The 24,428-nt window shown below is 36.9% G+C and overlaps 1 protein-coding gene across 1 annotated transcript in view; it reads left to right on the forward strand.

Annotated features, from left to right (window-relative positions):
• mao (monoamine oxidase) overlaps positions 1-24,066 on the forward strand; it is a 36,601-nt gene extending 12,535 nt beyond the window's left edge. The window contains exons 2-15 of the mRNA XM_081368584.1: positions 5,261-5,355; positions 6,711-6,848; positions 12,638-12,742; positions 14,768-14,859; positions 14,949-15,090; positions 16,811-16,960; positions 19,673-19,832; positions 20,803-20,899; positions 21,009-21,062; positions 21,150-21,207; positions 21,289-21,386; positions 21,477-21,588; positions 21,880-21,942; positions 22,037-24,066. Of these exons, the coding sequence (XP_081224710.1) occupies positions 5,261-5,355; positions 6,711-6,848; positions 12,638-12,742; positions 14,768-14,859; positions 14,949-15,090; positions 16,811-16,960; positions 19,673-19,832; positions 20,803-20,899; positions 21,009-21,062; positions 21,150-21,207; positions 21,289-21,386; positions 21,477-21,588; positions 21,880-21,942; positions 22,037-22,192 (1,520 nt within the window). The 3' untranslated portion in view covers positions 22,193-24,066. The remainder of the gene's footprint in view (positions 1-5,260; positions 5,356-6,710; positions 6,849-12,637; positions 12,743-14,767; positions 14,860-14,948; positions 15,091-16,810; positions 16,961-19,672; positions 19,833-20,802; positions 20,900-21,008; positions 21,063-21,149; positions 21,208-21,288; positions 21,387-21,476; positions 21,589-21,879; positions 21,943-22,036) is intronic.
• The last annotated feature ends 362 nt before the right edge of the window (positions 24,067-24,428 follow it).

The following is a 24,428-nucleotide window of genomic DNA, read 5'->3' on the forward strand; positions in this document are numbered from 1 at the left end:
CCACATGTGCATGTGCACAGACCAACAATTCAAATATTTAGCAGATTTGCTGTGTGAAAGGCTACAATTGTGAACTAATGAAAGTCAAACGCAAAACTTTCTTGAGCTTGAACACACTTTGAGATTTTTACTGTGCTTTTACTGTTAATGTCTCCAGTATTTATTGTAAACATGTTGTTTTTAGCAAAGCGCAAGCTTCATTTTTGTATTCACTTGTGTGTGTTTACTTGGCAGAGGCAGAGTTCAGTCAGTGTGGTCCCTTCAGCGCTGCACTCGAATGACAAAGACCACAGCTACTATTGTGTTTCTGCCAACTTCAAGTGTTTTTCCAGCTTTTCCTGACCATTTTATGTCTCTGAAAGAAGAAAATATATGCTTGTGAGCCAGCCTTCCCTTACGAAAAAGAAGTTTATTCAAGTGTTCTATTAGTATACTTCTTTTAAACTAAAAATAAGAAAGTATACTTTCAGTCTACATTTTATATACTTCTCAAAAATATATTTTATGTACTTCTCAGAAATATACTTAAAATTACATTAAAGTGTACTCGACTCATACTGAGAGAAAACTCCAAGTATATTTGGCCTGTACTTGTACTCAATCTTTTGATCGAGATATACTTAAAAGTATAATTAAGTATTCAAAGTATACTTGGCTTGTAGTTGTGTTAACTCTTTTGATCGAGTAGCCTATTAAATATACTTTTTTTTACATAGTTTTTCATATACAGTCTTATAAAACTTACATTGTTTGAAATATTGATTAGAATATTGATATAAAACAGATATGTTTCTAATTCTGCGTATCTGAATTTTTGTGTAGAGTAGTCCACTGGTAGTGTATAGGAATTTGACACATCTTCTAGTACAGCATCTCCGGATCAAAACACAGGAGAAGAAGAAGCTGAAACAAGTGATAGAAGATTGCTCACTCAAATGTAAAATAACGTGATCATAAGTGTAAATCAAAACTGCTTAATATTACCAAATGAAATGAAGCGTAACCCATGAAGAGAAAACGACTGTGAAGCTTTGGGGGTGTTGGACTCGATCTACTCCATCTGTGTTTTGATCATCGTTCTGAATCTGATCAAGGCGTAGTCTTTGACAAAAATGTGATTTTCTCAACTTTTTTGTTTAAAATGTTGCCTTTCTTTATGAAACTTACCGACATTCAAGTGTTGATTAAAAAAGGATGCATGAAGCTAATAAAATGTTTTTACAGTTAAAGGTATTTTTCAAGTATAAAAAATATCTACATTTGAACATAGTAGTAAACTACAAGTGCAAAAATAATATATAAATAGTAAACTATAAGTATAATGTTATGTTCACTTAAATAAAACTTACAAGTATACTTGCAGTATAAACTACTAAACTAGTAGTTTACTGAGAGTACACTTCAGTGTGTACTTTCATAAACTAAAAAATATTTAAAAATTTAAAATATTAAAAAAACTTATATTTAAATAGTAAACTAAGTAGTTTACTACTCTTACACTTAAAGTACACTTACATGTATACTTTTATACAAAAAGTGGGCCAATTTAGTCCCAAGCAGTATTGAAATAGTACACTCACAAGTTTACTACAAGTACACATTGATATTAGTATACTTACTACATAAAGTATACTTAAAAATATACTTGAACATTACTTAGGTATACTTCATAAAATTAACTTGAAGTATACTTCTTTTTCGTAAGGGTTCTCAAACATGAGAGACCGATCTTTCTCAGATCTCACAGCTATTTATGTAAAAAGAAAATTATCAGTTCAACCAAGGAGTTACAAACAGAAATGAATTCCACATATGGATCATATAATATTTTATACACATCACAGAGCTTTCAGATCTGTGTGTTTACGAGTATGCATGACTTTGTTTGCGCTGTGCTTGATATTATAGCATCAGATAGGCCAGTAATTGCTGACACGTGTGAAATATGAGGTTTCGTTGAATTGGTTCTTGGAACAATTCCGTCCTCCATTTCTTTGCGTTGAGACTTGAATACCTTCGCCTCATGCCACCTGGTTAAATAATCAGATTTCACTGCAGTGCGTCTGTCTGTGAGCTCATTTGTCGTTTTGTGTCTCTGCTTTGTTCAGATAGGCAGCAAATTTGCTTACCTATGTTTAACTTACCAATGTTTTGTTTTTTTTGTTGCCTGAGCAGCAAAAAACATGTTTAAAACCTGATCCAACCCCCCCCCCCCCTTATTTTGGATACATATGTTACATCATGCAACGTTTGTAATATTGTCCAGAGCTGTATTCGAATATCATTTTGCTCACCTTTTTCGTCATATAGGGTCAGATCTACAAACCCTCTTTTGCCGTTAAAAAACTCAGGATTTACTGTTAGAAATTAGCATTGAAAAGTTAGTTTTGCACCCTTATTATCAGCTGGCTACATTTATGGGCGCAGAGTATTTAAATATCATGCAACGTAATTTACTAAGGTTTGCGGTGATCAGTTCAGTGGTATTTGCTCCATTATTATTTACCGCCCAATGAAAGCATGTCTTATCCGATTTGGTACTTGAATTTGTGCATTGTCAGTAAATCACCTTCAGAAATTTCCACTCCCATCTGCGTTTTTAATAGATTGCGGCCGCATTGCATATTTGCGCTGTTTAGTAAATCCGACTATGTAGTGAGTGTGTAAAATGTTCACCCTGTGAGTTCAGCATCATGATGGGATGTCATGATATATGGGATGGGATGACATGAGCTGAGACTTAATGTCTATTTTTCATCCTTTTCTTTCACACTGACATCCACTCTGTTGTTGAATGAGACTCTCTTGACATCGTGCTAACGCATATAGTAACCGATGTTTACACGTAATATTGACTATGCTGTCTGAACAAACAGATCAGATTTCATCACTTGTAAAATGGACAGTCAGTTCTATATATCAGATTTGAAAACCAAATTGCATTTGTGTGTAGTGTGAACAAAGCCTTGGAGGTTCAACCAAAACATAATTTAGTAAAACAATAATTTCAAACCTGTCAGATATCAGCCTTCACAGCTGTGGCCAGGTTTTGTAAGCCTCTGCAGTTTATATGGGTCACTACCGGCCACAGTAGCCAAATCATGGAGAGTGTTTCAGATGTTTGTCCTGGGTGTTTGGGTAAACTGTTTGTCTGGGTGTTTGCAGTATTATGTAAGATTTCAAGGTCATGCTTTTGCCTCAGATGTCCTCTGCTGCATTGTCACATCACTGTGGCTATAAGCACACAGCATTGAAAAAAATGGGTTAATTTTTCTATTTGTGAATTTATTTATTCTTAATGTTTGACATGCCATTGCCATGTGCTAAACTCCATTTGAAACTATTTTAAACTGCTTTTATCTAAATGTTGCGTAATGATTTTACTTTTACAACCATATATTAGTTGTCGTAGGGACAAAAGGCCTTTAAAAAATTAAATATATTTATCATTATTAATAAATTAACAATATAAATTTGGAAAAATAATGTCCATCTTATTTGTCAAACTGCTCATAAGCTACTTTTATTGTAGCTGAGTGCAGTCTGGAAATGTCCTACTTTTTGTTTCTTACATGGTAAAAACCACATCATCAGAAATTCACGGGAGCAGTTTTACTTCCTCTGTAAGGAGAGGAAGTGTTTGTGCGTGTGTGTGTGTGTGTGTGTGGAGACAGGAAACTTATGTGAATTCGTGTTTGGCTTTTTTTTCCCATGCAGGGAACCTAGGTTTTACTTCTGGCTTCCAGTTGTGAGTTTATTGCTGCACTACACAGCCTCAGGGGTTAAAACAGGAATCCAATGATTACAGGGAAGATACCAAAGATAATATAACTGTTTTATACTAATGTTTTTCCCCAAGGGACATCTTTAGGCCTGTTCACACCAAGAACGAGAACTATTTTAGTGTCCACACCAGCGGACAATATCGTTCTGTTTATTTTAAATGCATGCTGCAGTTTTGTGGTCTGCGGCTTTAAATGTTCAAGCTTTTTAAAGTTGGAAGGATTCTGATTGGCTGTCAATGTTTTTATCATTCTTTAGCTGGATATTTAGAACTTTATCGTTATCTTAATCGTTCTTGGTGTGAACAAGCCTTTAGATTCTGTGAAGATTTTCCTTCCCATTTACCCATAACACAAAGGCTTCAATAATACGGCCCGAGTCTGTGAGTGAGTTTCAGTCCAGTTGTTGATGTTTTTTGCACTATAGGCCCAGTGCTGTGTTGTCACTATGAATTACTTTTTTCTTTTTCTTTTGATCATGTACATTTGTTTATATTTCTTGAAACTTTAACATTTGGCTTTCTGTGATAGACTAAACATTGTTTTTGTGAGATTGGACTGATTAAGTATGTCACCAGGTAATTTCAAAATATAATAAAATAGAAAACAGTTGCTTTTAAATTGTAATGATATTATACAATATTACTAATATTAATTCGTTTTAATTATTTATCACATTTGTGGCAATTCCTGGGAAAGGTTGGCAGAGCAAGTAATAACCACAGGCCAAACAAGAACTGCATTAAAACATTGTTGTTGAGCCCTGCAGATTTCCACAGACTTGGAAACACCCACTATTCACAAAGTTCCACACATCCCCTACTCCTTGCGTGTTCATTAAATACTTTTGCTTATTTGATTATAGTTTCAGTTCCTGCTATGAATATACAGTAGCACTCTCAGTCCATTTGACTAATTTTACCAAACATCAGCAGCACAGAAAAATATAAAAATGTCAGCTAACATGTGGCTGGCACATTTGCCAAGTATTTTACATTGTACAAGGCAAGCCAGACCCTAGTGCCTTCCCATTGGAGGTTTAGGCAAGTGATGTACAAACTATTAATATTGTTCACATAGAAGAGGTTTAAATATGTAGATTTTATTTTTAAAAGGCCATTCATAATATCACACACAATAGAAAGCCTGTAAAAATGGTAGCTGCAGTCAGATAGGAAATATGTTTTCAAGACAGAAACGACCTTTAATATTATGAGGACAGAAACAGTTTGGAAATAGTTATTTTCAACTAGACCACAGGCTTCCAGCATCTTAAATGTACTCTAAAGTTTTCCTAAAGTTTTTGAAGCTTAGTGGTTAGCCAAAGTGCTGGTGAAACAAGTTCTGATTCATTTGCCTTTCTCTCCTCATTATTTCTTGTTGTCTCCCCTATAAAAAATAAGTTTTCTCAAAGACAAGTAGAATAAATATTGGTGCATATGTCTACTAAACTGCATTTCTACACTCCCTATTGACAGGTCTGAGTGCTGCCAAGCTGTTGGTGGAGAGCGGCCTGAATCCTGTCCTCCTGGAAGCCAGGGACCGTGTTGGTGGAAGAACCTTTACTGTTCAGGTAAGATACTCATCTGAATTCTGAATCAAATAAAATGACTTCATTTCAGCACGAATGGTCTGCTTCTACATGTGTGTTAAGACTATAGTCTATAGTCCTTATTGTTTAAACAATGTGCAAACATTATGTTACTTACTTTGGAAAAACAAAACAAAACTCGCTCCACACACTTACTGTGATGTTGCCTATTAGAAAAATCATTGGATTTTTTAGGTCGCTTCATATTTCAGTATTCAAAAGTGTATTTTTAAAACGTTATTTATGTAATTGTAATTGCATTTATGCCACCTTTGAGCTGCATTCAACAGTCTGTAAATGCATCTAAATGTCACTTCAGATTCTTCAGCTTCTGTGGCATTTCTGCAGTGCAAAAATGGGTTTAGTTGATGCTGGTGACATTTGATTGGTAACAGCCCTATAGTGCTATAGCTCTATTGTTATAATTAAATTTAATGATTAAATGTAAGTATTTTACATAAAGTTGTTACATGCATCAAATAAAGTTAGAAAAATGCCCTTATAAAGGTAAAATGCCCCAGGAAGTCAATCTACACTCTTAAACATTAAGGTTCTTTATTGGCAATGATGATTCCATGAAGAACCTTTAACTTCCATAGAACCTTTCCATTCCACAAAAGGTTCTTTATAGTGGAATAAGGTTCTGTAGATTATTCAAATGTTAATTTACACTGAGAGTAACATTGTTCTGTAACGAACTGTTGAATGAAAGGTTCTTTGAGGAGCCAGAAATGGTTCTTCTATGGCATTGCTGAGAAAAAAAACCTTTTGGAATCTTAATTTTTTAAGAGTGTAAGGGGGCAAATATTGCGCCTTAACATAAATGTTCATTTCTGTCACTGCTGCAAACTAACCGTTGAGCTGAATATGAAGAAAATGAACGTTTCTGAAGTCAGCTGTCTATGACATCCCTAAATCAGCCAAGGTACCTGCACAAAAACACACTCAGTGAAATTTGCTATCAAAATATCAGGATTTAGTCAATGTTGCACACTCTTACTTAAGTCTTTCTTTAGTTGCACAGGCTGGTATCCCACTGGATGATTTTTTTCTCCCGATTTTTAGTCATGAACTCAATTACGAAGTCTTTCGAGTCAAGTCTGATGCTTGCCACCACGGCGAGTTTGACAACATAATGGCGAAAAAATCTAAATCAAGTTTCAAGTTGGCTCGTGGGACTAATTAGTGGGAATGTTTGCCATTCACGTGGTGCGAAATCTGCTGTCTTTGCGTGCATATTCTACCACTTCCTTTTTGGTTTTTCCTTTCTTTGCTCTCACTGTGGCTTTTCGTGACAATTTCATTGTTAATCCTGCACAAATTTTGTTTGCCTTCAGAATAAGGAGACCAAATGGGTGGATTTGGGAGGAGCGTACATTGGGCCCACTCAAAACCGCATCCTGAGGATAGCCAAACAGTACGGGGTGAAAACATACAAAGTCAACGAGGAGGAGTCTCTGATTCACTATGTGAAGGTAAACCTCAGTGAAGGCATACACACCTAGTAGCTTGGACTTCTTACCAAATCAAAGGAAAAACAGCTACAAAATTCAAAATCCAGCTCTCTTCAGAGCTCCAGGGCAGAGCTTCAGCTAATAATACAGCCTTTTGTTTGAGCACACTCATGTCTTAATGCACAGGAAGTCAGAGCTAGGCCCAGTGCGCTCAGCTGAACAGGGCTGAATACAGAGCCTCTCCTTCACATTAGCGTGCTGTGCTCAGGCCTGGAGATGCTAATCGCAGCCTGAAGGAAGTCTGTAATATGGTTTCAGATGCTTGGAGTGGGTAAGAAGGGCGGAACTCAAGACACCAGCCTCCCCTCCTCCTGCCCCATATCCAATTTGAGTAGACACATCACTGCCCTTAGCACATGCACACTGCATGACCTTATTAGATTTGGCTGTAGATTCAGTGCCTTCTCCGCTCTGACCCTGCTATTACCAGGATAAATCTCTGGATTCTTAGAACTGCTGTTTATCATGTGAGCTTTACTCCTTTCTGTGGTCATATATTCGTAAGACAGATACATGAGGTGGTTTTAAAGGTATTGAGCTAAATCATAGAGCTTCTTGAAATGGAGACTGGAAAACCGACAAGCTCACACATACGCAGGAAGGCGGTGTGCACAATGGGAAAGGTCATGGTGAGGATTCATTGGAGTGTTCATTGTAGATCATGTCAGAATGGAAACCGATTGCAGTTGCCATGGAAAAGGCCCTTTGGCATATTTCCCATAATCCTGTACTTTGCTTAGCAGAATAGTTAACTGTGTAACACTGTAATATCACATCTCTTCGATCTCAATATCCTATATCCTCTCAAAATTAAAAATCAAGAATGTGGAAGTAGTAGAATCTCACTAAAGGGATAGTTCCCCCAAAAAATGAAAAATGTTGTTCCAACTGGTATGACTGTATTTTGACACAAAAGTATGACTTTTGCATAATGTGTTGGTTGCTCTTATATTTTATAGTAACATCTTTGTTTAATCTGTCTAATCTGTTTTCATCTTTATTATTGTATAGACAGTTATTATTGTCAATGTTGAAAATAGTTCTGCTTAATATTTTTGTGGAGACTTATCCAGTTTTTCTAGTTTTATTTTGTTAACAGATAATACAAAACAACAGTGGAAAATGGAAATTATTTTTAACATTATAAATGTACGTTCTGTAACTCTGCAACCTTGCTGGATAAAAATATAATTCTATAATTCTTTTTTTATTATTATTGCTAAGCCCAAACTTTTGAACTGTAGTGTATGTTTCAGAAATTCACCATTTTGTGCTCCACAAAAGACCATGAGGGTGAGTAAATATTGAAAATGATCCTTGGTTTGTGCGGGTTGACAGCGCAATCATTGTCAATGTCAAGCCAGGTGTTCCTTAAAGGGATAGATCACCCAAAAATGAAAATACTCACCCTCATGTTGTTCCAACCCCGTAAGACTTTTGTTCATCTTCGGAACACATTTTTGGGTGAACTAACCCTTTTAACAATTTTTGACAGAATAATTTACCCAAGGCACTAATGCAGAATGAATGAGCAGAAGAAGACACTAAAAAGAGACTTTGAACACGTATCTGATTGATTTCAAGGCTTCATTTGTGAAGAATGCATCAGCATCTCAGAGGCACAATGATACTACTTGAAAATAAAGGAGAGGCTCAGAGCTGTGCTACATTTCAACCAATATCGTTATGGTCTCTGTCTTGCTACAGGCTGCTTTTTTGTACGTGTTTTGATTTAAATAGAATGAATGTGAGCATGTCTGTCCTAATGATTAATGGTGTGTGTGTTTGTGTTAGTGCATGTACTGAAGGAGCCTTCCCCTCTCTCCTCATGCCATTATCTCCTGATCGGAGCATCCCTGTGGGTTACCATAGCAGCACTCCTCATCAAAAGACAATCGCTATCAGGATTGAGGGGATACACTCTTTCTCTCTCTCTCACGTTTTCTCACACCCTGATGTCTGGCTCTGTCTTTGGGATCAGGGGCGTTTCCCTCTCATTTCATCCCACAGAGAAACAAAGGTCTTTACTGTTGAGCTAAAAAAGAAAATGTCTCCTCAGAGAGGGTTTTTGCTGGTGGTCACTAATTAGTAAACCAGTGTCAATTTTCTATCTTAAGTTGCATTCACATTTTCTACTGTCTGGTGAATTTTTGCAATCAAAATCCAGTCATTTTAATAGGAATCCATAAGATTAGGAATTTTGCTTTTTGGGCGAAAAATTTCCCCATGCAAGTTTTGCCACAGATTAAGAAGTTATGTGCAACAAACTTCCATATTCTGTTAAATTCGTCATATCATTACCGGTTCAGGTTTTTTTTTTTTTGTATGTGCTTTAAATATAGAGACGTTTTACTCAAGATACTTTCAAAGGCGGGAGCAAAGATGAGCTTAACCGATGTCCAATGCATATATAGATTGCTATGTAAAAAAAAAAAAAAAAAAAAAAAGTCTTCTTCTCACTAACATTTAGATATTTAAATCAAATAAAACGGCAACAAATAAAAAGAACTAGCTAGGTTAGCTGATTACCGTAAAGGAATAGTTCACTTCAAAATTAAAATTCTGTCATCATTTACTCAACCTCAAATTGTTTCAAACGTGTATGAATTTCTTTCTTCTGCTGAACACAAAAGAAGATATTTTGAAGAATGTGGGTAACCAGACAGTTGATGGACCCCATTGACTTCCATAGTAGGAAAAAAAATACAATGGAAGTCAATGGGTCCATCAACTGTCTGGTTACCAATATTCTTCAAAATATCTTCTTTTGTGTTTAGCAAAGAAATTCATACAGGTTTGAAACAACTTGAGGGTGAGTATATGATGAGAGAATTTTCATTTTGATGTGAACTATTCCTTTAAAAGCCCATAGATAACACTGTCATTTCGTACTGCCGTTAACATTTTCTCCAACAAGCAGTGAGACGTGTTTTCCTGTTTGTTCATGTGATGTGATCATACATTGCTACACTATTGACAATAGACAATGGAGCTTTTTTACCTGCGAAATTTTGCAGAAACTGCAGTAATTTTCCTAATGTGACCGAATCGTAATCGTGACGGGTCACAAACACATTAATTACTATCTCTTACTATCTTGACTATGTTGACTTTAACGACAGTGAAGCAATTCACCTTTTGAGTTCATCCAGGATGTTTATCAGAAGCCTTTCTGTTTTGGCTGAACTGTATTATGAAAGAGGCTCATAAGGTAATTTTATCAGCCCCTCACGTAGTCAGTCACATTTGCGTCTGCACAATTTAGTTTTACTACCGCTTTTATAGTATCACCTGTTACTCAGCAATCACGTATTGGCCTTGAGCCTGTATTAGCCAATAAGGGCCTTACAATGAGCAGACATTTTATAATTAAGGTGAGCGTACAGCCAAGGCGCCCGTGTAATCAGCTTTTCTATAGCTGTAATCCTAAAGGCCAGACCCAGTTTCCTCTGCCTCGGTCCGTGAGCAACTCGCATACAACTGCACTTTCAGGCAGCATTAGCATATCAATAATTTGATTATGATTGAACAGTTGTGTAATTTACAGTGTTTGCATTACTGTGCATTTACATTAGCAATACTAATAAAACCACATATACTTGTGTATTAATATTTGGGAACTACTTGGAACTTAAAATGTTGTGATGCTTAAATTCACATGTTAAAGGATAGATTTTCAGTGTTTTTTAATTAATTAATTAATCCTTTTAATATCGGCCATGAAATGAAAATAATTATCAGCTTATCCGTATCATGGCCAATATCATTGCAAAAAATCCCAAACACTGTGCACATCTGCTTATAACAACTGTTTATCTCTGAAAAAAAAACAAGATTTCTGTAAAATGTCTGTACTGTAACATACAGGCAAATAGAATGTTACTTCAGAGGATGATACATTTTGTGTGGGACAGGATGTGGTCTCATATCTCATTGCTAGTAACCGAGACTGACGTGGTGGGCGGCTAAAGAGCAGTATGAGGTTAGTGATAGTAGAGAGGCTTAGGTTCTGCTCTGGCTGAAAGGATATCATAAAAGATGCAGTCCATCTCTCCACCTCAATTCCGTCGCTATGGGAACAGACCTGTTGCTGGATGCTGAGCGATCTAGTGTCTTCTCCTGTATTGGTCTGGCAGCCTCACAAATCATATGGAAATGTCATAGTTCCTTATTTAGCTGAACATATTTTTCTGTAGTGTTAGGTGGTTCAGAAATGCAAATGGCTGAGTCATGTTAAAAGATAATACATTATAAAAGAGCATTATGCATATGCTTATTTTTTTAAAGCCAGCCTCAGGCCACATAGAGCATTGATAGATGGGTTCAACTGACACTGCTGTAGAAGCGTCATGCATGTGCTCCCTCAGATTTTTAAGTGTATTTTAAATTGAAAAAAATATATATTTGATCATTCATGTACCTCAAACAGCAGAGCATGATGCTAACAACTCAAAAGTCATGGGTTTGAATCCAAGGGAATGCATAAACTGAATGCAATGGAAGATGCTTTGGATAATGTATAATTAAGCATGGATATTCTAGATTACAAAAATTGTCAAGGTGGCTTTATATCTATATTACTTTTTTATACAAAACAATAGGATCATGGCATTCCTTCGTTGCTGACAAGTGTTTTTTCATGGTTTGCCATTTGAAGTGTTCAACCATTTAACTGTCCTACTAAGTGCATTCTAGTCCTACTCAAAAACCACTCTGGTTCCCCTCAGATGTTTTCTGCAAGCAATAAAATGACAGGGTTTTAGCAATTAAGTGACGGTGCGTTGAAAATGCACAATCATTCAGACACACAACAAATTGCCTGGAAGTGAACGCTGGACATCAAACCCAGTGGTGCGTGAGAATCCTTCTAGGTGACAGGTCTTTGAATGAGGCAACCTAGTCAAAACTGCTGACAAAATCAATGTTGCAGCAACCTTTAGTACATTTTTGACTGTCACTCCAGGTCCTTCTTTATCACAGACTTAATTTTCATTATGGGTTTAGTCATCATTAGTGACTTTATGTTGAAGAACATATTGAAACGCAGCGCTTCGTCTTTGATGTGTAGTCAAACATTAATCAATCAGCCCAACAGTGCTCATTTAAGAGCCCCACAGCAACAGAGCAATCCAGGTATGAAGTAATGTCTGCATATAGTTACCCTATTGGCCAGCCAGAGAGAATGATCATACTGACTAAGCGTTTCCACTACTGTGGGAAGCAGGGGAGATGTGTGAACAGCCTGTGTCATATAGCTGCTGTTTGCCAAATACCAACATTGTCATTATCTGTGATTATGAATTTCCTTTTTATTGTATTAGCGTTATTTATGGGTACTTTTTCATTATGGTATGTTCCACCCCAACCCTCTAAATGAGCATATCTCTTTTTCCTGCTCTTAATAAAGAAGATTGTCACATTTTATGTGAAAATCATAAAATCTTACTGAGAGTTGATAAGGTCAAGTTGTTTCTGAACTTCTGGTTGTATTAATGCAAACTGTAAAGGCTGTGAACAGAGGCCCTCCATTAACTGATTAGATTCCAAGCCAGGCGAGATGCAGTTACGTATATTTTAGGCAGCGAAGACCGTTTTCCATTCCAGACTGGTTACACTTCTAATGATAATGAGGTCATGATGGCTATGATAAAGACATTACGTCAACAATGACAAAATAATAATTACAATTTTCATTATTTGGTGATAGGTTTTTTATAGATTTTTTATAGACATTGTTTCTTGTTTCCCAGGGGAAGTCATATCCATTCAAAGGGCCTTTCCCTCCAGTGTGGAACCCTCTTGCCTACATGGACTACAACAATCTCTGGAGGACAATGGACAAGATGGGAATGGAGGTAAAGGCCATTTTTGTTCATTACCGGCTCCATTTGTTTCCAAATTGATTTAAAAAAAAAAAAAACTATTAAGTGTTCTCCCATATATCAACGATACTTATCGAACGATGCCACAACACCGCTACTGAATCAACATCACAGAACAGAATACGACCAGTGTAGTTTGATTCCCGAATGAATGGCTCTAATGTGTCAGTACTTACACGTATACTGTGTAAGGTTCTTTTTAGTGAATGAAACCCATACAGCACGACCAGTGCAGTCCAATTTCCAAGCAAACCAATCTGCAGTCAAATGCTCCTAACAAACATATAATCATCCGACGCATTACAGGGCGGCATTAAAAAAAATAAGCCGTCCACTTGCACCTGATGCTGGGATCCGAAGTTTGTACAGAGACGCAAACGAGCTGTTTAAACAGGACGCGTCAAAGAGAATATTCCTTTACTCTTCTATTTGTCCTGTTGTCAGCCGACTTAAGCATGTGAAGTAAGTCAGAAATTGAACAGGCATATGTATACTGTGTGTGATGTAAAACTATTTCTTGATATCTTGCTCTTGAGGTAGTCATATATAAATCCCACAATATCCAAATGAGCCGTGTTTGGAGCTTGATTACAAAAACACTTTTTTTATAATGAGGTGGATGTTTTAACATGCATTTTCAGTAGTATTTTATAAATGATGAATAAAATATATGCTACCACATTTTGTATTGTATTGTTTAATACATTGTTAAAGGATTTCTCCTCTAAACAGACTATGAAAAAAATTATCTTTCCTAAGAAGTGTCTTAAATGCATATTTTATTAAAATTATCTCATCATTTAGCAATGGAACTGCATTTTTTTCTATTCATTTGTTTCTTACATATAAATACTAGAACAATCGTTAATGGTATTGTTAAAGGGTTAGTTCATCCAAAAATGAAAATGATCCCATAATTTACTCACCCTCAAGCCATCCTAGGTGTATATGACTTTCTTCTATCAGCCAAACACAGAGTTATATTAAAAAACACCCTCAACACCCTTGCTCAGTTGGGGATATTTGGGGATATTTAATTTAATTAATCAACAATACTATTGATCAGCATTACCAAACGTGGACGTTTTCCACTAGAAACAAACATTGATGTATTATTTTAATTTAATACTGTGAAGCTGCTTTGATACAATCTGTATTGTGAAAAGCGCTATATAAATAAACTTGACTTGACTTGACTTGACCCTGGCTCTTCCAAGCTTTTTAATGGGAGTGAATGGAACCCTAGACTTTGAAGCCCAAAAAAGTACATCCATCCATCATAAAAGTAATCCATACGGCTCCAGAGGGTTAATAAAGGCCTTCTGAAGCGAAGCGATGTGCTTTTGTAAGAAAAATATCCGTATTTGTAACTTTATGAACTAATCACTGGCTTCCAGTGACAGTCGTATACGGGTTGAGTTCCGGTGGAAGAGTGACCTCTGACCCAACGTATGACAGAGGATGTAGGATTAGTGTAAGCTTAGGTGAGATTAACCAGTGCTGACCAGTGTTTTGTTTTGCTCTATCCTCTGCGCTTCCGCGTTCGTCAGTATGTCATGTGTTGGGTCAGAGGTCACTCTTCCGCCAGAACTAGACTTGTGTACGGCCGTTACCGGAGGCCAGTGATTATTGTTTATAAAGTTATAAATATGGATATTTTTCTTACAAAAACGCATCACTTCGCTTCAGAAGGCCTTTATGAACCCCCTGGAGCCATATGGATTACTTTTATGATGGATGGGTGCACTTTTTAGGCTTCAAAATCTTAAGGTACCATTCACTCCCATTATAAAGCTCTGAAAAGAGCCAGGATATTTTATAATTTAACTCTGATTTTGTTTGGTTGAAAGAAGAAAGTCATATACACCTATGATGGCTTGAGGGTGAGGAAATTATGGGATAATTTTCATTGTTGGGAGAACTAGCCCTTTAATGGAAACAGAATCAATTTCAAGTGAATGAATAGTCAGAGTGCCTGACAGCAAATGTGCACTTTAGATCCCTAAAGAAGCTCCATGGAGGGCCCCTCATGCCGAAGAGTGGGACAAGATGACCATGAAGCAACTCTTTGACAAAATTTGCTGGACCAGGTACAGAGAAGGGACCAATTAATATCAGGTTATTGTTGTTGCAAATTGGCTATTGATGGCATATCCCTTTACCAACTTATTGCTTGCAGGGCCGCTCTCCGTTTTGCTACTCTGTTTGTCAATGTGAACGTGACCTCCGAGCCCCATGAGGTGTCTGCTCTGTGGTTCCTTTGGTACGTCAAGCAGTGTGGAGGTACAATGAGAATCTTCTCTACCACCAATGGAGGCCAGGTAAGTTTTCAAACAATTTTTTTTGCTCATTAAAGCTGTAGGCCTCACTCTAAAAAGTAATTCAGGGGACATGTTGGCACAACTTAAATAAATGCATGGTTGCAAGTTAAAAATTCAAATTTATTGTTTTAATGAAACCTTTTATCAAAAAAAGTGTTTATCCTACAAATTAAGTTCCTCAAACTCAATGTAGCTTGTTGGTTGAACGTAAATTCACTCAAAGTTATCCAAACTCAAAATAATTGATGCAAGCTGTTGTGTTAATTTTTTTTGTTGAGCCAACACGTTATTTTTTTAGAGTGTGTTGTGTGATGTTTGAATACTATGTTTTCTCGGTTGGTTAATTCTCTGTTAAAGAGCAGAGTTAATTATACGGCAAACATATGAACTCCATGATATCCACGTTTGCACAGCATGTTTTTGTGCATCTCTTTGGCTTTTTCACTGCACCAGTATAATTACCATCTGTGGGAGAGCGGGAGAAAGAAAGGGCAAGCTAGTGAGAATTGGGGGCTTTAGCGTCCTCACACTGTCTTTTAGAAATATTGGCAGTTCAGGAAAGCAGGTGTTATAAATAGTGATATAAATCAAGCAGTAGCTGTTCAATCCAATGTTCTTGCCAAGTGCAATAGTCACTGCCACCGTTCTGTCTTTACCCCTAATTTAGCCAACCACAGCTCTCGAAATAGGTCTAGTTGGAAGGCAAAAAACTGACTTTCTGTGGAAGAAAGAGAAATGATTTGCTGACATGAGAGGAAAGAGGTACATTGGGTTATTAATATTATTAATAATAATAAAAAACTATATATATATATATATATATATATATATATATATATATATATATATATAATATAATATACATAATTTAAATAGTAGTATTCTATAATATTTATAATTTAATTGATTTATTATCGTTTTCATTTGTATTTTGGGCTTTGTCTAATTCTTAAGCAACATATGTACATATTGTTAAAATTGGTGTGTTTGTCGACCCAATATTAAAGAACCAGTGACCAAAAAAATAGTGTGAATACTGGTAAAACAGCACTGACTAAAAAAACTATTTTCTGTCATAATGCGGCAAGTATTTGCAGTATTTTTTCAGTCAAGTCACATGCCTCACACAGGTTAGGTATTCAATTTGTTGATGTTTGAATTTTATTCATTTACTAAATTGATTATAGTTTATACTTTTCAAGAGAGACTACCTTGTGCTGTCCCCATTCATTCCTGACACAGAACTGATTATGTAACATACCGAAATAGTGGCCACTGTATCTGGGTCATATATAGCAGGAGCCTCCTAGCAAATGTGTCATTTGATGATACACAAATAAACTAAATGACAATTTCTTTAAGCTGATAACAAACTGTCACTTCTTTATTAAAGACTTCCTATGTGATGGCATTTTCAATGAACTGTTATGATTTGCCTGTTCCTGTTCTATAACCTGTTTTATATTCTGAATGTGTCTGAAAATAAGGTATGTGCATGGTGGACAGCATTATACAACTCTCTCATCATTCTATCTCTGAGACACAGAGACACCTATTGGTGGATTAAAGAGTTGCATTCCATTTTTATGTATGACTATTAAACTGATCATACCCATTACTTACAATATCTAACTGAAGTGTACATACAATTTAGTATGATGCATGTGTTAGCCAATTTTGCTAAGTCTGGAAAACTACTTTCTGCTGCCCCATATGACAGGAGCGCAAGTTTGCCGGAGGTGCCAATCAAATCAGTGAGGCGATGGCGAGAGAGCTGGGTGACCGTGTGAAGCTGGGCAGTGCTGTCTACAGCATTGACCAGACTGGAGACCTGGTGAAGGTCAGGACAGTTAATGAGGAGATATACAAGGTGAGAAAGTGCATTTGAAATGGACTACTAGCATAATGCTTACTGCAGACTACACAGTATATAATGACTACTAATAATTAAAACAAGCTATGTGAAAGAATGCATCATGCAGACTTTCAAACAGTAGCATGCTTTGTTGATGTCACATGTCTAGTTGTCTAGGAAACACACACACACACACACACACACACACACACACACAAGTAATTTATTTCTATTGAATAAATATATGACAGTTGTAGTCAGATCTCTTGGGCCTTCTGTGACATTGAAACATACTAGTTTGACTCTAATTATGTCTAATACTTTTATTCAGCAAGGACGCAATAAATTGATCAAAAATATCAATAAAGCCATTTATACTGTTACAATATTATCACAATAATATTCCACACAACAAATTAAGCAGCACAAACATTTTCATCATCTATAAAAATAAGATGTTTCTTGAGCAAAAAATCTGAATTATTTCTGAAGGATCATGTGACACTGAAGACTGGAGTCATGATGCTGGGAATTCAGCTTTGCCATCATAGGAATAAATTACATTTTAAAGGTATAGTTCATCCAAAAATGAAAATTCTGTCATTAAAGGGATAGTTCATCCAAAAATTAAAATTAGCCCATGATTTACTCACCCTGAAGCCATCCTAGGTGTATATGACATTCTTCTTTCGGACGAATACAGTTGGAGTTATATTAAAAAATGTTTCCGGCAGATGGCCGTACACATCGATTTACGCCAAAAGAGTAACACTTGAACTTGATGCACAACGTAATAATGACAAACGCGGTTGCCCAGCCGTTTGAACCGTGAGAGGCGTCAATTGCCGTCATTACGTTGTGTGTCAAGTTCAAGTGTTACTCTTCAAAATTACTCTTCGATTTGGTGTAAATCGATGCGTACGGCCGTCTGCCTGAAACATATTTTAATATAACTCCGATTATATTTGTCTCAGGCTTCAGGGTGAGAAAATAATGGGCTAATTTTCATTTTTGGGTGAACTATTCCTTTAATTACTCACCCTCATGTCGTTCCAAACCCGTAATACTTTTGTTCATCTTCGGAACACAAATTAACATATTTTCTGATGAAATCTGTGCTTTCTGTCCCTCCATCGACAGCTACGCAACAGAAACGTTGATGCTTTAAAAAGTTCATAAAGAGATCGTAAAACTAATCCATATGAATTGAGTGGTTTAGTCCCAAATTTTCTAAAGATACACGATCGCTTTATATAATGAATAGATTGAATTTACACTTTTATTCACATATAAACAGTCATCAACGCATACATCAGTTGTGGTAAACGGAAGCTCAAGCATGTTTGCTTGACGTGCGAGAACCATAAGGTTCATTCTCGTGAGTTACGCACCACGTTTGAGCTTCTGCAGGAACCAATGAGGCTCAGGCTCGTGTGTTACGTAGCATGTTTGAGCTTCCGCAAGAGTTTTGTTTGTTTTGTCTTAACTTAGGCTATCCGATCAAATTCGTTACATGGAAAAGGAAGATCAACTATCCGATCAAATTACATTGCATTGTGGTATACGGTATTCCAAATAAGTAGTGTCACCCCTTATTTTGTGTATGTATACAAAATTTCTTCTGAGTAGGCAGTATCTTAAATCTCAAATTAGCTAAATCGGCTAATTTGAAGGACAAATGTCCCACTTTGAAGTATGTATCACCATGTGTGTAAGCTTGGTGGATTGTTATCAGTAAGCCGCTCTTCATCCCCCTGTCTTGGCCACATCCTCTTTCCTGAGCTGAAAGCTTATTAAAGGCTGCTGTAGAGCTGCTAAACCCTCTGGGGAGGAACAGTGTGGGGACACTGGAACGGCTATATTCAACAATAGATCCAATTTAGTATGTATTTAGTTATGTAAAAAAAAAAGATGGCTTTTATGCTCACGAAGTGTGCATTTATCTGGTCAAAAACACAGTAAAATCAGTGATATTGTGTAATATTACAAGCTACATTGCTATATTTTAATATGCCATTCATTATGGCAAAGCTGAATTTTCAGCAAATTTGTTGTGAAATTATTAATTAATTAAAAAAAATTGAGGTTTTGAGACTGTTAATCCATTAAAGCAAACTAAAACTCTTTTTGTTCTATACAAAGTCACAAAGACAGGTGTGATTTCAGAGAAAGCTTTCAGATAGAAAGAACATTTTATGTGCGGCCTTCCCTACGGCAGTCGGCAGCGCTTTAAAGTCACCATGAAATCAAAATGGACCATTCTTATTTTAAATTTTTTTGCTGTGTTTATTTTTCGTGCATATTATTATTATTATTATTATTTCACTTGTAATCTTTAATCAAAATAACTTCCCCTCTATATTGTAATGACGTCTCTTCTCTTCTCTGATGACATGTTTACTGGCATGAGGGCGGGACAGCCTGTCACTCACATGAGATCATCCAATCACAACAAGCCAATCAATTCCGGATGGACAAAATCAATTCGCGCCCTAAATTTTTTCTTGTTCAAGAAGCTGTTTCACTTGGATATATGTTATAATAGGGGACAAAAAGACAATCACAACTTCCATTACATGCCGACTTTAAGTACTTTGTTGATGATTTATGGGGTTTGATCCTGCCACCTATTACTTCAACAGTCCTTTTAACACAAAACTATCTGAAATCACTTATGTTTGTAAAATGTTTTTTTTATGGCTTTTATTTCTTTCTCGGTTCTTGTAGGCCAAATATGTCATACTTGCCATACCACCTGGGCTGAACTTGAAGATCCATTTCAACCCTGAATTACCCCCTCTGAGGAACCAGCTCATTCATAGAGTGCCTATGGGCTCAGTCATCAAATGCATGGTGTACTACAAAGAGAATTTCTGGAGGCAGAAGGGTCTGTACCTCTTGCCTTTTTTCCATTCAATGAAATCACTTAAAAGCAGTTTAAGGGTGTGTTCACACTTGTAGTTCGGTTCATTTATTCAGAATTGTAATTGGTTCAGAAAATAATACATTTAATCCTGATTCACTTAGTGTACACTGTCATTTTAAAGGAACCTAAAGATAATTTTAAAAAAAACTTATTTTGCAACAGACTTAACGATCATCCAAAACTATGCTGTGTTCTGGGCTAAATGCGCTCGTTGTATGTGTACCTATGATGGTATTTTGACCAGCTAAGAAATCGTGAAGAGTTTTTAAAATGTGTAAAGGAGTCAAAACAGCGGCAGGAATTCCTCCGTTGTACACAAATGAAGATTTGCTGCAGGAAGACGGCGTTTCTGACACCTGTACTGAACTGTAATGGGCAACGTAGCTCCTATGAAGAGAAAAAAAGCAGGTTTCTGTCCTCTAGCATTCTGTCCTTTTTATGGTGTTTTTGGTTCGTTTAGATGTCTTTAGTCCGCGTTGTGATTATATTTCTGTCAAATCGCACCAGAGTTCATTTAGAAGCGGGCAGAGACCCACCTTTTTGAAAAAAGGGGTTTTGTTTTGCTTGTTTGATGCGCAGCAGGGTTTGCATGGCAGTGGACAGACACACTTAATCAAATGAACCGCACTAACAGAGCAATCGCAACAGAGTTAGTTTTAAACGAACCAAACCAAGTGTGAACACACCCTTAAAACAATCTGAGTGGGCCTGAAGTGGCCACACACAGTTTTAAAACTTAAAACTATGAAAAATCTTTTTCTTTATATGAAATAATGCTAAAATAAAATGAATGAAAATGAGGAATGTTGACCTCCTTTAAGTATAAAGGAAAGAGACATTGAAAAATTAAAAGACAAAAGCACATAATTATTAAAATAAAAATAAAAGCTAATTCAAAATATAACTAATACTAAATTAACACTGGCTACAGGATACTGTGGCAGCATGGTGATCGAGGAGGAGGAAGCGCCGATTGGTCTCACGCTTGACGACACTAAGCCTGATGGGTCTGTGCCTGCCATAATGGGGTAAATAAAGCGATGAGCTTTCTATTGTAGGATGGACGTAAACTGCTCACAAAAAAAAATGAGATGCCTGAGGTGACGGAACAGTAAGCTGGTTCTTTCTCTTTTACAGTTTCATCCTGGCACGAAAATCCAGGAAACTAGCAGGCCTGACGAAAGATGAGAGGTAGAAATATCTGTTTTCATATTAGTACAATGTCACTATACTTTGCTGAAATGATTATTCTTACCAGAACGTTGTCAACCATTTCAGAAAGAGAAGGATCTGTGAGATTTATGCTCGTGTGCTCGGCTCAGAGGAAGCGCTACATGTGAGTCTCCATGAGCAGAAATCATCCTTTAGTCTCATCATTTTTTGATGCTTACTTTTCATGGCGGTCTTTTTTTCTCAGCCTGTGCACTATGAGGAGAAAAACTGGTGTGAGGAGGAATACTCTGGTGGCTGCTACACCGCCTACTTTCCCCCTGGTATCATGACACAGTATGGCAGGTTAGTGTACCGCACCTCCAGATGGAGCATCTCTGATTCAGCATTATACTAAACTAAGTCAACATGAGAAGATGTTTCTCTCCATCTCAGGGTCCTGCGGGAGCCTGTGGGCAGGCTGTACTTTGCAGGAACTGAAACGTCCACAGAGTGGAGCGGTTACATGGAGGGGGCCGTGCAGGCGGGCGAGAGAGCCACTAGAGAGGTGGGTTCCTAGCCATTTAGTTACTGAGATCTAAATTGTTCAACCCAAATTTCCTGTTTCAACATCCTCAAGTTTATTGACTTTCATGAGCATGTTCAGTTTGAATCCCACACTGTTTTCTACACATTCATCAACAAAACTTTATTATCCATAAATATTGTGTTGGCTTGTTTTATTAGTTCTAGATGTTATTGTTATTACAACCTTGCTGAATAAAATTGTACTAACCTAAATGGCTTAATTGTAAACGTTGCTGAAAAACCCCAAATACTATATGCTTTATTCCTCCAGATTTTGTGTGCAATGGGAAAACTCCATGCGAGTCAGATCTGGCAGTCAGAGCCTGAATCACTGGTATGAAATTCACTTTTTAAATTTAAGAAACATAAATTTAAAGAAAACCCTCTTTGGGATCTTGAACAAGTGCCACTCTAAACCCTTTCCTCAGGATGTCCCAGCCCGGCCGTTTGTCACCACGTTCTGGGAAAGAAACTTGCCATCCGTTGGAGGGTTCCTCACGTTTATGGGCGTGTCCTCCGTCCTGGCTCTGGCCACAGCCGCAGGAGTGGTCGCCTACAAGAAGGGGCTCCTCCCACATAGCTAAAGCCCCTCCCACTTTTACAGCCTGTTCTCTGTGACCTGGCCTTGTGATTGTGGCGTTCAGTCATCTAATCACAGCCACAACTGCCTGGGTATGTGGCCGAGTTACTTAGTTGAGATTTGACATACAATTGCTCAGTCTTTGTTAAAAATTAACCAAGTGATTATTATGGCATAATGAGTAGTTACTAATTGTTAATGTGGGAATTGCCCTGTCAAAGTGTTCACAAACTAGGCCACAATCCACAACCATTCATTGTGTGTGTGCAAGTTTTTGTCTTATTGATTACCTCTGCTAATTTCAGGTGCTGTTCTCAGGAACTCATTAATTAACCTTCCGACATTACAGAGATAAGATTAGCATTTAGCGATGCATTTTGTTGTTATCTGTGACAGAGAATATCTTCTCTACATCACAACACAGAAGCTGTATTAGCTTCAGCACAATTCACTATATCATTCATGAGAGAAGCAGAGGCTGTTCATGTCAAATTTACTCTTGAATCTCAACATGCCATCCATGACAATGTCAAACGACAATTAGTCCAGACTGGCTTTGTGTCTGGTAGTATAATGAAGTGGCGTTTATCAGTCATAGAGAGCTGATTTGAAGGATGTCCCAGTGTTTTAAGCTGCTGTGTGTGATTTTGTCTGATTGAAACATATAAAAGCATTTGAATGTACTTTTACATGATGTAACAGTGTATACTTGAAATTTGATTTTTTTTTTTACTTGCATTTCCTGTCAACCATCCATTGTTTAAGAATCCCATAGTATATTATTAATAGTAAAAAAAAGCTAAAATGTAATTAAATGTTCATTTTTTTAAAACAAATATTAAGACTTACCCAGTTTATATAAATGGTTGTAATGAGTTTTTTTTTTTCATCCACCAACTTTGTGATAGACAAATGTAAGTGGAAAGCATCCCCTTCCTCACCTTCATAGCAGTAACCTGTGCAATATTGTTTCCAGAACAATTATAATATTATGTATTTTATAAAATGTACCACAAAATGCAAAAGAATATTTAATTGTCTAAAACTGCAATTAATTGAAAAGGAGGTGATGCAGTCCAAAACATAGACAGATTTAAAACTAAAATGTATTATGTGTGTAAACCTGAAGTGCGTAAATTTTGTTGTTCCAAAGATGTGTTGTAACTGTTGTTTGTGGTGCCTTAATCTGATGTAGTATTCCTCATTTCTCAAGTGCCTCCGGTCTTGAACATTGCTTTCTAAAAACAAGCTCTTTTCACACAGTCATAACCAGAATTTCTGAAGATCTTTCGGTAGATAAATCTGCATCGAACTCGAAGTGACGTTTAAAAACTTGCTGTGTGCTGCTCTAGTCTTCAGCATGCTGTACAATCAAAAGCTCTCACTACAGCTTCCTGAAGAAGCCGCTGATGATTCAAGACTGACAGAATCAGAGGCAAAGCCACTCCTGACTGTTGATTATAACGTTGGATAAGAAAGCTTACAATCCATGACCTACACCATAGTTGGTCAACTGTGAACTTAGTAACGAAGAGGTGATTCTTTAGTCCTGACATGTAGTTGCTGTAACTCCGCCACCTGGTGTGCTAGTGAATTGTGCCTCTGTGTGTGTGTGTGTGTGTGTGTGTGTGTGTGTGTGTGTGTGTGTGTGTGTGTGTGTGTATGTTGTTAATGCTTTTCTGAAACCACATACTGTAACATGGCCCTGTTTATCCGGTCTGTTGTCGTCTGCTCAAGGTTTGCATAGCTGCCCAGCCACGATCCCTATGTCTGATTTTGTGTGCATATTAAAATGTCCAATGGTCTAGTCTTGTAATTGCATTATTTGATCTCTTTGTACAAATCATAAGCTGATAATAAAAGTGTGATTTACCACCAGTCCCAGAGTATGCCGTTCCTCTGTTATCTGTGTACGTACAGAGTTCTCATCTGAGTTGCTGCCCTTTAAAGTCACAAGCTTCTTGACTGGCGTGACGTCCTCCTTCAGGGGAGAGAACAGATGAGGGTCTTCCAGCAGAGTAGAGCTCATTTCAGCCGCAGCAGGGCATGGACTTCCTCAGCCACATTTAAGTTCTTTGGGCTGCATGGAAGTACAACTTGTTATACAGATGTTCTTCTTTTTTTTTCAATGATCTTTTCTTTCTATGATTTTTTTATTTATACATATATTTTTAACATTATTTAGAAATTATATGCCAGAAGAAAAAAAAAAACAGCAGATAGATTAGATATATAGAATA

The sequence above is a fragment of the Scardinius erythrophthalmus genome (genome assembly GCF_964197995.2).
Source record: "Scardinius erythrophthalmus genome assembly, chromosome: 6".
In the NCBI taxonomy this organism is placed as follows: domain Eukaryota; kingdom Metazoa; phylum Chordata; class Actinopteri; order Cypriniformes; family Leuciscidae; genus Scardinius; species Scardinius erythrophthalmus.